At 36.8% G+C, this 13,814-nt stretch overlaps 1 protein-coding gene across 1 annotated transcript in view; it reads left to right on the top strand.

Moving 5' to 3' along the window:
• CARS1 (cysteinyl-tRNA synthetase 1) overlaps positions 1-13,814 on the top strand; it is a 30,160-nt gene that overhangs the window by 8,778 nt on the left and 7,568 nt on the right. The window contains exons 4-18 of the mRNA XM_054390634.1: positions 468-556; positions 849-945; positions 1,399-1,497; positions 1,795-1,944; positions 2,687-2,827; positions 3,589-3,677; positions 4,792-4,913; positions 6,023-6,135; positions 6,640-6,768; positions 6,988-7,117; positions 7,388-7,491; positions 8,492-8,589; positions 9,898-10,087; positions 10,579-10,647; positions 12,870-12,951. Of these exons, the coding sequence (XP_054246609.1) occupies positions 468-556; positions 849-945; positions 1,399-1,497; positions 1,795-1,944; positions 2,687-2,827; positions 3,589-3,677; positions 4,792-4,913; positions 6,023-6,135; positions 6,640-6,768; positions 6,988-7,117; positions 7,388-7,491; positions 8,492-8,589; positions 9,898-10,087; positions 10,579-10,647; positions 12,870-12,951 (1,702 nt within the window). The remainder of the gene's footprint in view (positions 1-467; positions 557-848; positions 946-1,398; positions 1,498-1,794; positions 1,945-2,686; positions 2,828-3,588; positions 3,678-4,791; positions 4,914-6,022; positions 6,136-6,639; positions 6,769-6,987; positions 7,118-7,387; positions 7,492-8,491; positions 8,590-9,897; positions 10,088-10,578; positions 10,648-12,869; positions 12,952-13,814) is intronic.

The raw sequence follows: 13,814 nt of genomic DNA on the forward strand, positions 1-13,814 counted from the left end.
CCAATTATATCATTATCTCGTTATCACATAAACGGGCAAAGCTTCTTGTGGTCTGGTTTGAAGGCTTTTTGGGAAAGAGAGGAAAGATTAAGAATACTAATGATATATGGGATATAGTTTCCAAGTGTGTGAAATGCTTATGTTCTGTAACCTTTTTCAGTGCAAAAGAAAGCCTGATCTTCCATTTTAAAAACGCAGCTTGAATAGTGTCCTACCTACTCCAAATGTTTGTAATCTGATATGTTGATTGATAGGAGTGCAGGTAACATAAACACTCACACCCTGCTTTTTCTTACATGATAAAGTTAGTGGTGATATTTTCTTCTGATAAATTTGGAGTGGAGTAACTGTTCTTTTTTTTTTTTTTTTTTAATTGTAATCCATATTTTTACATTCTAATGGCCAAATGTGGCCTGAGATCATGTCTTCAGTTTCTTCTGATCACTGTACCTTCCCTTTCAATTAAGGAAATCTTTCAGCCTCAAAATGGAAAAAAAGTCTTGTGGTATTGCTGTGGTCCAACAGTTTATGATGCTTCTCACATGGGACATGCCAGGTACTGCAGTTCCTTATTTTGATACAGCATTTGAAGCAAAAGATTTATAGAAAGAAGTCCTTTATTTAGATGAGTGTATTACTAGAAAATAATCTTGTTAGGTTCAACAATTGAGATTTAAGATTAAAAGCATGTTACAATGTTACATCATGGTGTAACTAAAAACTTACTAGTAGATGAGAGGAAATTAGAACTGCTGTAAAGCTATTGACTCTGAGATTAGTTTGTGCAAAGAATAGAAAGAGACTTGGGGTGTTCACTAAAAACACCTATCTATCTTTTATGTTTTCAGGTCTTACATCTCATTTGATATCCTGAGAAGAGTCTTGAGGGATTATTTTAAATATGACATTTTCTATTGTATGAACATAACAGATATTGATGATAAGGTAAGATCTTTTTTAATTGCAGTCTAAAATACTGTACTCTGAGCACAGAACTCAGAGTCATATGTAATTGCCATTTAATTAGCCAAGGCAAATCTTAACACTTGTTAACTTAGACATACATTTTGTACACAGTGTTATTGATTCTTTTCAGGTTTATAGCAATCCCATGGCAGCAAAGCCTGTGTTGTTTATAAATAAATGTTGTCATAAGTAATGGAGACTAAGCTAACAAAGATAACATCTTATTTGCCTGTTGTTGAGAGACCTAATTAACTCTGTTGAGGTAACTGATTAACTCATTATCATTTGTTCTGGGTTTTTTATTACGGCATGTAATCCTTGTAGCCTGTCAAATTTATGAGTACTCTGAAATGCTTTTGGTATGTAATAAGATTGCATTTGCGCTTCGTTTACCTATGTGTCTCTTCACAAAAATACTTCCACTTTTTTTAGATCATCAAAAGAGCAAGACAAAATTATCTTTATGAACGGTATAGAGAGAATAAATCAGCACCAGATCAGCTACTTGAAGATGTTAGAACTGCCTCAGAGGTGGGTGAGATATTTAATCCCTGCTAGAGGGTTAGGTCCTTACTCAATATGTAGCAAAGCACCTGAAAAATGACTGTAACTTTGCTGCTTCCTTAAACTTTCAGTTATTCTTGTTGAACTGGTACCATACAAACCAGAGTGTGTTTCAGTAGTTTGATATCAAAGCTTTTTCTCTGGCATAATGTATTATTCCTCATTAGAAAGGCACTATATGGCTAAGACAATATATTGTGTATAGAGCATAACACTACTGTACTGCAAATTATTTTCTAATTGTTTTTTTTATTTTCATTGTAGCTCTTTTCAGTTAAACTAAATGAGACAACAGACCCAGATAAAAAACAAATGCTAGAAAGAATTCAAAATGCAGTGAGGTCTGCTTTTGACCCTCTACAAGAAGCTGTGCAAGCAAAACTCCCTGCAGAAGAGATCAACAGATGTCAGGAGGTCAGTGTCAAATCTTCTTTGAATTATATTTGGCTTATAATTTTTAGGGGGTTTAAAAATAATGTGTGATTTGTAATAATTCCCTGAAAGATGATGGAAATTTTTATTCATAAAAAGAGGACTTTTAGGCCTGAGGACTTTTACTCCTCAGTCCCCCATTCAGTACAGGAAGATTGATCCTTGAATTCAGCTCTGTAGGTTTGGGATGCTGTTTTTATCAATTTTTTTTTTTTTCTCCCACTGTGATAATTACTCAGTTATTTTTACGTTTCCAATGGTTTTTTTCTCTGACTTTTTCATCTTGATGAATTAGTTTCAGCGCAGGTTACTGAACATACATTACTGAACACTTGAATACTGGTAGCAGTTTTCTGTACAAGTGTTTCTGTCTCTGATCAGAGAAGGCTTCTGTTAGGATTATTCAGTGGCAATGAGGGGAACAGATGATGTGATATAACTGCAGGTCCGGCCCTGTGTTTACAGTGTAAATTCCACCCACCTATTTAAGTGATTGATATCAAAGCAGATACCACTTATGAGGTTATCTTCCTTCCTCTGTTTGTCTTATCCATATTTATGAAGGACAGTATGGTAAAGATCTGGTAGAAGCACAGATTACTTTGTATTCAAAGCCAAGTGTCTTCTTCCTTAAGCAAATCTTTCTGCTCAGAATCAGGTCTTTCGTGCAGAGTTTTAACAGGGCATATCTTTGATAGTTGTGCTTGCAAATATTGTTTTATAGATACTGTTGGAAGAAGCCAAAGATTTGCTGTCTGACTGGTTGGACACAAAATTTGGCAGTCAGGTGACTGACAATTCCATATTCTCAAAGCTCCCCAAATTCTGGGAAGGGGAATTTCATAAAGATATGGAAGCACTCAACGTAAGTAAACTGTTTCATGTTCTAAAAGTCTGTGTTCCATGCCTCAGAACTCCCAGAATACAATTTAGCTCCTTAATAGGTTTCAAAAACCTCATGTTTAACCATATTGATAAAAAGTAGTTCCTTTAATATGAATAGGTAGCTGTTAAATGTGTACCTGTTCTGTTTCCATCCCAGCAATCTTAAATCCACTGTGCATGTTACCAGAGTCAGTTAACTGGCGATCAAGTTTGATGTGTGCCCTCCGCCCCTTCCCCTTGGTGTAATAAAATCATCAACTAATCCTGAAATTTGAAAGAATCTGTTAGCTGGCACGAGAGAGCCCTGCCAGCCTCAGCATTTAGTCTTCAGCCCTAAGAAATTATGTGGTGATACAATCAAGGACAGATTTGTCTGTTACTGATGGAATGCTGTGTCATGTGCAATGGTTTAGATCAGTGAAGCTTTATTTATTTACCTGCAAATCAGAGGGACTTATTGCCTGTTCTGTCAGAGGTGCAATAGGCATAAGAACTGACATCTCCTGCAGTAGTTTTTTGTTAATATTGCCTTAAAAACTTAGGAAATAATGTCCACATCACATTGGTTCAGAGCAGAAAGCTTGAAATAGGAGTCTTAGATTCTACTCTCACTTGCTTTTAAAACAATTTTTAACCAATGTATTTTATATATTTATTTATATTTTGTGCATATTTGCATATGTATAAATATTTGTATATATATATATGTGTATGATATAAAATTCTGCTTTCTTTCTCTAGGTTTTACCTCCAGATGTTTTAACACGGGTTAGTGAATTTGTGCCAGAAATTGTGGATTTTGTGAAAAAGATTGTGGATAATGGTTATGGGTAAGTTTGCTGCTGGATGCTTTTCTTGTGCACTGATTCTGTATCAGGGTTAGAATGGTTGCTTTCAGTGCTTAACTGTGTACTGTTTTCTCAGTTTTTGTATGCAGTCTTCCCATAAGTAGTGTTTGATTAGAGAAAGGAACTTCAGGTTCCTTTGCAAAAGACCTTTGTTTCTCACCTGATGAAATTGTGCTATTCTGTGTTTCTTATAGTTTTGTAACAAAGACAGAAGTTAAATGGTTAAATGTCCAGGGTGAAATCCTCACTCACTAAAATAAATAATCAATGCACTTGAACGGTTTGACTTCTGGCCTTCAGAAAGGGGTTTAAAAAATGGATTTACGAGGAGATGGCTAGAAATCAGTTGTAAATAAAATGTTTAATGAAGAAGTAATTGTGAACTGTTTTCCTGTCATTATTTAGTATTTGTGGAAATCAAGCTACTGCTCTAAATGTTCCTAAGTATCATGATAGATTCCTGTCCACAATACTTGAGTTCTCTTTCTGGTAATAGCCTTAATTTTTTTATATGGATGCAATTTTGTTGTGAAAAAGGCAAACCCGTGGTTCAGATTGCCATCATTTCTCTTGCTTTAAATAAAAAGAAAAAAGAGACAGTTCAAAATTGTTTGCACTGAATTAGCAACATTCCTGGTGGTTCTGAAACTTGCTTTGTGTCACAGTTTTTATGATGGACTTGCTTTCCTGACAGAGATTTTATTACGGCTCTAGTGGCATGAAATTAGCAGAGTGGAGGAGGACAAAACAGATTGAAACAAACATGATTTGTGTTACATTGTTGCAAAATATTGAAAGGGACCAGAAGTACTGTAGATATTTCTCCTCTTGGGGCTGTTATCTGATGTCTCACCTCTTAAGCTTTTAACAAAAATGTTGTTTTCCCTTTGATCGATTTTGTTATGCCTTTCAGTGATCAGTCTGAAGTCTTTATGGTAAGGTCTTAAAGCAGGCTCACCTAAGACATCTTTACACCACTGAGCAGTAGTATACAGTATGTGGCTTCACTAGACAACTTAAGACAGTGATTTTTTAGGATGAAATTCAGTTAAGTCTTGGTAGAAAGTTAGCTAAATAATGATCTTTAACTTTTCAGGTATGTGTCCAATGGATCTGTATACTTTGATACTATGAAGTTTGATTCCAGTGAAAAACACTCCTATGCTAAGCTGGTTCCTGAAGCTGTAGGTGATCAAAAAGCTCTCCAAGAGGGTGAAGGTAAAAAAAGGAAAGAACATTTGCTTGAATTGCTGAAGAAACTGATGATGTGTTTATCTCTTCAATTGATTTAACTGACATTTGAATCACAGTTGTTGTCAGAGTTGAGTGGTTTACCTGCTGTGCTTCCTGTAACAAGAGTTTTCTTTTCAAAGCCAGCACTTTCCTGAAAATGTTTAATTTGAAAATATGAAGAAACAGTATTCATTCTAAGATGATTTTGGGTTGGATGCTGGCTTTTTGACTGTTTCAGGCAGCAGGAATGCTAAATGTTTTAAAGTTAAAATTAATATAAATAAAAGTCTAATACTGTTAAATATAAATAGTGTTGGATATTCTCAACTGTTGAGATTGCAGGTATTTCAACCTGTACATCAAAGTTAATTGACAAGTTTAACTCCGACAATTTTTTCTTTAATCTGTCTTGGATTCTTAGGTGGTTGGTGCTATTGTTAACCACTTTTAGTCTTGGACAGTACTGCAGAAATGGTAAATTTCCTGTGTTTTAAAAGTGTTATAATGAGAGTAGCACCTAAATGATCATAAGGTGCTAACAGCAAATACTGCATAACACATTTGTGATGGTAACAGAGCAGTAAATGTAGGTATTGAACAGCTCTCAGCCATTCTGTGCAGCTGCTGAGATTGGGAGGGGAAGAAACATCCTAAAATTGTGTTGTGTGTGCAGAGTGAGACAATCCTAGTCTTAATTTAGATCCTTCTAATTTTGGAGTGAGCTGACTCTGCAGTCTTATTTGTCTATGCGTGTGGGGTTGCTTTTTTGTTCTTATTTCTTTTTCTGTAACTGCAGTATTGGAATTGTGCCTGCAGAGAGAGTGTAGATGAATTTCGTGTTAAAACTTAAAAAGCAGTGCAGCTGATACTTGTTGTAAGATTTCCTGTCTACCAAACATTAAACAAAACTCCAAAGGATTTTCAAGGCTAATTATGAGGAGTTTTGAGAGCTGAGTGTTTTTATTTTCTATTTTTTAAATTTATTTTTTAAATTTATTTCTTTAATCTACTTGATGTAAGTTACAGGAAGACCAGGAATCCATAATGCTTGTGCTTAAGTAAAATGTATACATTTGCATTTTCCCCTTTCAAAGGTGACCTGAGCATCTCAGCAGATCGCCTGAGTGAGAAACATTCTCCAAACGATTTTGCTTTGTGGAAATGCTCCAAGCCAGGAGAGCCCTCGTGGGATTCTCCATGGGGAAAGGTAAGGGCATTATAATCAGGATTTAGATCTTCAACACCTTACTAAATAGCATGCTACACAAACACTTTGCTTCACCTCATATTAATAATGTATAGGTCATGGAGATCTTTCATTGAATCGTAGATAATTTGGAATGTGTATCAGTCTGATACCTTTTAAACAGAAGTCTTCATGTAGTCTTATGATGGCTATTATGTCCCTTTATCTACAGGCTTTATCTGCAGCAATTTCTATAAACTTTTTTCCCCTTGTGATCAAAAATACCAATGTGATTTAAAAAATAATAATAAGCAGGATAATCAAAGCATCACAGATGTATATTCCATGTTTGATCTTCAAATTCACAATATACTTTTATGAAGCTAGGTCTAGGAATCATTTCTTCTTCAGAAAACTGTATCATGTTTCCTCAGGCATGTAACTGCTCGTGGGCAGAGGGAATGGTACATAGGCAGGAGAGGAAGACAACTAACTGGTAGCCAAGAAATGTGTTTTTCTTAATAGGGTCGTCCAGGTTGGCACATAGAATGTTCTGCTATGGCTGGATCCATCCTAGGAGAGTCAATGGATATTCATGGAGGAGGCTTTGATCTCCGCTTTCCCCACCATGACAACGAGCTGGCACAGTCTGAGGTGAATGAACTGGCATTCAGTTTCTGCAGTCAGAAAGCAACGTGCTTTCCTTTGACAGCAACTTACATAAATCCAGCAGTTAATTTTTAAAACTTTAAGTGTGTTTTGTATAAGCCTAATTTTGTGTTCTCAGGATTTTATTCTTAAATTATCCTACTTCATGGTATATGTGTAAAAGAGCATCAGCATTGGGTCTTTGGGGTTTTGTTTTTGCTGTAGGCTTACTTTGACAACGATCACTGGGTTCGGTATTTTCTGCATACTGGCCACTTAACAATTGCTGGCTGTAAGATGTCCAAATCTTTGAAGAATTTCATTACCATAAAAGATGCACTGAAGAAACACACAGGTAAAAAATTACTTTGAATGCTTTTGATGTAGTTCAAGTGGTGACTGTAGTAATTTTGCTGTTCAGGCACATAATGGACTTGCCAAAAGTGGCTAACTTCAGGTGTCTTTCTTCTTCACTAACTTTAGAACAGCTTCCATGTTGGTAATAGACTTCTTGCTTTTTTTGGTATACTGATAATAAGAGTATCAAAAGTTGTTCTTAGCTACTGCAGTAGTGGAGACTATAAAAATCCTTTATGATTCTTGTTTATTTTGAAACTCCTAATAGCACGGCAGTTACGGTTGGCTTTCCTCATGCACTCTTGGAAGGATACACTGGATTATTCAAATAATACCATGGAGTCAGCTATTCAGTATGAGAAGTTTATGAATGTAAGTAAGCTTTCTGTTCCTCCTTCAGCTCTAAGCATTATGCTGTCAGATGTGTTTCAAGGCATAGAACCCAGTGATTATATAGGCCATGGCCACAGACTGAGTTTACCTTTTGTGCTCATCAGGTGGGATGTCACAGTGTTTGTTTAGCTGCCATTGAACATTCAAATCCTGTAAATGCCACAGACAGTTCTCTGCAGCTGGGTGTTCTCTCCAAGTTTTGACATCACTGACCAGCTTGGCACTTACATGCAAGATTAGTTTCTCAGTTCGGCTTGCTTGTAGGACTCAGTCCAACAGGCACTCTCCTAACATGTCTGCCAGATCAGACTTTACACAACTGTAGCCAAAGGGAAGAGGAAATATTGTTCCTACCTCATCTCCTCACCACATAGATCAGCATTTGCCTCTATGCCTTGCAGGCTTACATGAGGGATCAGGCACAGTTACTTTCCCTACTTTGTTTGGAGCTGTGATTTAAACCCATGTTTCCCACAAGGAGGCTATGTAGCATTTTGAGATCATTGATCTTGGTTTCTCCAGCTGAAGCTATTCTGCTTTTTATGTGAAATGATTGGTTTGGGCCACAGAATAAATGAAAATGACTTTTCGTAAAGCTGGATGCCCACATGAAATAGGACCTCACTGTAAAGCCATTCTTCAGCTTTCATTGCTGACAACACACTTAAACATCTGCTGTAAAAACTCTTGCCTAAGCTTTTGTTAAATGGTATTGTATTTGAGCAGCTAGATGTTAGAATGTATAGTGTATTGTAGACTGACAGAGCCAAGAGATAGAAATGAATTATAGTTCAGCTGTGATTTACAGAGTCATGCAAAATGTGTGGGTCACCTTGTTTTCACATTCTGTGACACAGACACAGATCCTGGCTGAAACAGTACTGAAACCATAAACTTGTTTAAGAAATAATGCCTCTTCATAGTAAATATTGGTTGTGTCTATTTTAAACTGTTTTTAAACTATATTCTTCTTTCACAGGAGTTCTTTTTAAATGTGAAGGATATTCTTCGAGCTCCCACTGATGTGACAGGCCAGTTTCAGAAATGGGGAAATGAGGAAGCAGAGCTGAACAAAAGGTGAGTAGAGCATTTCTCCTTTTCTGTGAATAGCCATTGAGTAGCTACATGTTTAATTATTTTTCAAAATGCCTTGCTATTTATGCAGGGGTATTTATAAGTCTGTAGCATTTGCACTGAGTACTCCAACTCTGTAGAAGCTAGTGATTTAATCTTGCAAGAGCTTTAGGAAATATAGATGAAATTGCTAATTTCCCTTTCATTTATGTTAAGAGCACTGGCATGGCTCATCATCCTGTTCATGAAGAGAAAGAGAATACTTTTGTTAGATAGCTGTAATTTTCTTCACTACTGGAAATGTCTTTGTGTCTGAGAAGTGACTGGTAACTCACAGTGGTTACAACTGTGAAAATAGTGTTTTACCCTCCTCAAAGCGCAGTGAGAAAACTGAGACAAACAGAAGTTAAATGACCAGACTGAAAGCACAAAAGATCAGTGCCAATGTTTGAAATGTGTTGCTGAGAGAGATAGTGGTATCAATATTGCAGTCTGTCAGAAACAGCTTCCTGTATGAGTTCTATTATGTGTGAAACTGAAAACAGAAACATTTCATGTTGCAGTACAGAAAGTGTTCCTAGTCCGTTTCACTGTTGTGGACAGAGATGTGGACTATTGAAGGACCAAGTGCAGGTAGTTCTATTTAATAATTTCCACTAAAAAATTCATCTTCAACTGGAGGATGGTAGAGATAACTTTTTTTTTTTCCAAGAGGGAAGATAGTAAGTAATAGGTCAAAAGTAAGGGACAAAGAGGAACAGAAGATATGCTTTTGTCTCTTTACTGCTTCTTGTGCTCTTTTCTCTGGAAAAAAGTCTGTTACTTGAAACAGTAGTGTGACAAAATAGTACTTAATACACTCTATTACTTATTGTGCCTATTCCTTGTATCAGCTCACAACAGCTTCGTAACACTTCACTTTGTGGTAAAGTTACCTTCCAAATAGGTGCTCCTCACTGGAAAGATATACTGTGCTTGTACAAGTAAACACGTGAAAGATACCAAATAAACAATTTGCACTGCTTTAAAAACTAGTATGGAATGGTCAGTAGCTGAAAAAGTGTTTGATGTGATTCATTTGGATATTTGTTGCTAATTAGACTGTCCTGCTTGCCTTTGTCCATAGCAGCAGAACAGGCATGGTTATAATGCCTTTTTCTTCCTCATCTGGTTTTCCTTCAAACGTTAACTATGACCAACAAAAGGTTATCTCACTTTTAGGTCTCCTCACTCTTCCCACAGAGATTCTCCAGAGTAGGTAGTAGATACTTTTGACATCCACAGTAAAAAAAAAAATCTTTTTCTTCTTAGTTTTTACGACAAGAAAGCAGCAATTCACGAAGCACTGTGTGACAACATTGACACTCGCTCTGTCTTAGAAGAAATGCGTTCGTTAGTCAGTCAGAGTAACTGCTATATTGCTGCCAAGAAAGCTTCCAGACAAACGCCAAACAGACTTCTTCTAGAAAACATCAGTGCCTATCTCACTCAAATGCTAAAGGTATGTAATAGCAAGTAGCACTGTGCAATTATAACTGTTGTATTTTTCAAGTATGTAGGGATCTGTACAGTTTTCGTTTAAGTCTTATAGGAACTAGAGGTTTTCTACACCCTCCCCTCCCCAACCAAAACAACCCCAAATTGCAGTGTGTGCTGCAGCAAGAAGAATTCGGAGTCCTTTATGTTACTTTATAATTTCACCTAATGTTTTATTGGTTAGTGGAGAGTCACTAATACATGCAAGGAAAATTAGATAGAAGAAAAAATAGGAAGTCAGAATGTCAAATCTGACAAGTGTAAAGCTAAATCTGAAAAACAATGCTTACTATGCTGTAACATACAAAACATCTTACTAGAGCGATGAATTGTGGGTTAAATGAGAACTAGGTGGCTTCAAAACCCTGGTACATGTGATTTTGCTTAGTTTTCACATATCTGTGACCTGATGTATGCAATCTTACCTTTTCTTTTTTTTTTCCTTTCCTTGACCAGATTTTTGGTGCCATAGAAAGTGATAACACAATTGGTTTTGCTGTTGGAGGGAATAGTCAAAACATAAATGTAAGTGAAGGACAAAGTACACCATACAAAATTACTCTGTGTCCTTTGAAAGCTTAGGTTAAAGTGATTACATTACTGATCTGTGGCCAAATTACATTTTTTTGCTCTTTAACATTTGCATCTGAAGTAATTAATTGGCTTAGGGAGCAGAATTTTATGAGAGTCAAGGTTTTTTTATAGGTTTGTTTGACTTAATGACAGACAAATTGTATAGCAACCAGAAAAGAATTATCTTGTCTTCTGAATGATGAGTCTGTTTAACAAACCACATGTTAACTGCAGACAGCACATGTTATGGTATGAAGAGTCATTACAAGTATTTGTATGTTAACTAGTTTCAAAAATATAATTATACTAATTAAACTTCCTTGTGGTACACCAAAAACCAGCCTGGAGGCAGCTGTAGTTTTATCCACGTTTCAATCTCTTTCTGATCTCATTTGTAGCCACACTTTTCAACTGGCTATGGCAGGCTGTTTTGCTTTGGTCACCCAGCAGTTCCACTCTGATGCAGGATTTTTCTGGAAATACTTGGGAGATACCTGAGGAAAGTGCTGATGTAATACCAGTAATGTTTCGTGGTCCAGGCAGGAAGATAACTATATTAAAATTAATGACTTTGCTCTCTTTGTTTATGCAAAAAGTGTGACATGGACAAATCAGTGCTCTTTGTCAATTATTTTTCTGCATTCCAAGCTGTGACCATATGTGATTTTCTGTTTCTCCTTAGAAGGAGGAATTAAAACATTTGTAGTATAACAAAAAAGCTAAAGTTTTTTTTCATCAAGCTAGGATGAAAACTTGCTTGTGGTTGAAGAATGTGAATGAACACTCATCTGATAATTGCCCATGCAAATACTTAATTACTGTGCTGTGGAGATCTCCAGTAAAGATGTAACTGGGATAATAGGGAAGATGCTCAGTATTCCATACCAAAACCCATCGATAGTGCATTTTAATTTGGCTCAGAGCTATTTCAGAAGAGAGACAGCACCTTAACTTTTTTAGGGAAAATGAAAATTAAATTCATATTTAGCACTTCAGGCAGTGTTTACTGCAGCTATGCTTTATGGAGGCTTGGCAATAGCTTGGAACAGCATCTGTAAATGACTGATAAAGGTGCATACCCTGCTTCATCTGCACATTGAGCTAGTTTCAGTGCACAGAGGACAACTGGACATGTGGCTCACTTTCCTGAGTCTGTTCCTTCTGCCAAACTAGCCAGCAGTAGTTCCAGTTGTGAAACTGGTTGCACAGTATTCACATTTATGAAAAGCTTTAACAAAGCCCTTCTGCTCCTTGTATATGGGCTCTTTTGGAGTGTATTGGACTATCTTGTCTGTTAATTGCACAGAAATTTATCATGAAAGTTTAACAGATTGGAAAGAGACATGGAAAACGTAGGGGAAACAGAAGTGTCCATTTTTTTCTCTCCCTTCTGCCCTCCAAAGTAACAAAACCTTTAATTTAAGCTGCTCCCTGGGTGCCTGGCTTCTCCTCTTGGGATTCCAGAGAAGTGTTGGCAGACAGCACTGATCTGTAGCTGTTTCTGTAGTTATTCAGTGCTGTTCCCTAGCTGATTGCTGTTGCTATTCACTACCATTGAGAACAGGGTTCTCAGGACTTTTTCTTTGAGCTTTCATGACCAGTATTTACTTACACCTGAAATAATTCAACAGTGTAATCTCTTTCTTGTGGGAGACTGAGTTGTGTGAGGAATACAGACAACTGCACTGTACTGGAAATAAATACAAGTAGCATAAGCTGACATCTGAGGAACAGATCTATGTTCTAATGAAAACAAGTCCTAATATCAATTTCACCTGGTATTACATCTGACAAGCAGTTGGACCCAAGTAAGACAACACAGAACACCAAAGAGCAAGTTCCTCTGCGTGCCCCTTTTATTCCTGTACTGCATTACAGTTAGCTGGATTACAGCATAACCCTGTGGAACTGATGTGTCTCTAAGTGAAGGGAGATGTAAAAGGAACGGGGAGAAACAGAACTTCTCCAAGCTGATTTTATCAAAAAGAAATATTGTCAGCTAATGCAGGTTACAATCTATCCTTTGACATCAATAGATCAGTGACAACTTTTATTGATACAGATCTGCCCTGAGGGTCAAGTTCCATCCAATAGTACATAAATATGAAGTGGGTAAGGGCATGTTTTATATCTAAAGAATGATTAAGCTAACTGTAGAAATAATTACCCTGCAGATTGAATCCACAGTGATGCCATACCTACAAGTCCTTTCTGAGTTCAGAGAAGGAGTGCGACAAATTGCCAGGGAGAAGAAAGGTGAGAGCTCACTCTTTCCTGTATTGCTGTGCATGACACTTGAAGGGTTTAGGGATCAAACTCGGGGGGTTGGTGGTGAATGAGCTGATACCATCTCTCTTTGCTTAGAGAATAAAAGTAAGGCATCTTTAGATCAGAGGTGGTTTGCATATTTGCATCTTTGCTGCCTATGTCTTTAATTTTGGATATTTTACAGGCTGCTAAGCTAAATTTCTTTTTAATTTCCTAAAGAATCCAAAAGTTCTGGAATCACAAGGACTAGATGGTGTTTCTCTAGATTAGGGCACTCCCTGATTTCTAGGTAGGATGGAATCCATGATCTCTTTCCCCAGGGAGCTCTCTTAAAAGTGTAGATTGCTACACAATGATAGTGTTTGTGTTCAAATAGCCTGAGATACTCATTTGTTAGCATAGTTGGGATTGCAGCTCCCCTGATGGTAATTGAGTGTTCTCTTTAGAGAATTCATTTGGGAGTCTGATAGAAGTTGTTTTGGGTGCTTCCTGCCACCCCCAACCTCCTGAAAAGCTTTGATCATGCTCTGTGTGTTGGCAGCAGAACTGCATGGTGTTAAGAAGGTTGTTCCATTAAGATCTCTTTGATTTTACTGGTTGATTAGTTCCTAATGAAGCTCTTACTATTTTCTGCTGCTCCCTGTGGAATTTTACGTGTCTTCAATATGTGTTTGATTCTTGTTTTCTTAAAACTGTTTTACACTGTGATTTGTACTGGAGGGCAAAAGAAGACATTTTTTTAATGTATGAAACATAAATAACCCATATATTATACAGAAATATGAAATTACATTAGTGTCTGGTTAATAATCTATTCAGTTGGCAAAGAATCTGAACCCTCATTCTACTAC

The sequence above is a fragment of the Indicator indicator genome, chromosome 21 (assembly GCF_027791375.1).
Source record: "Indicator indicator isolate 239-I01 chromosome 21, UM_Iind_1.1, whole genome shotgun sequence".
NCBI lineage: Eukaryota > Metazoa > Chordata > Aves > Piciformes > Indicatoridae > Indicator > Indicator indicator.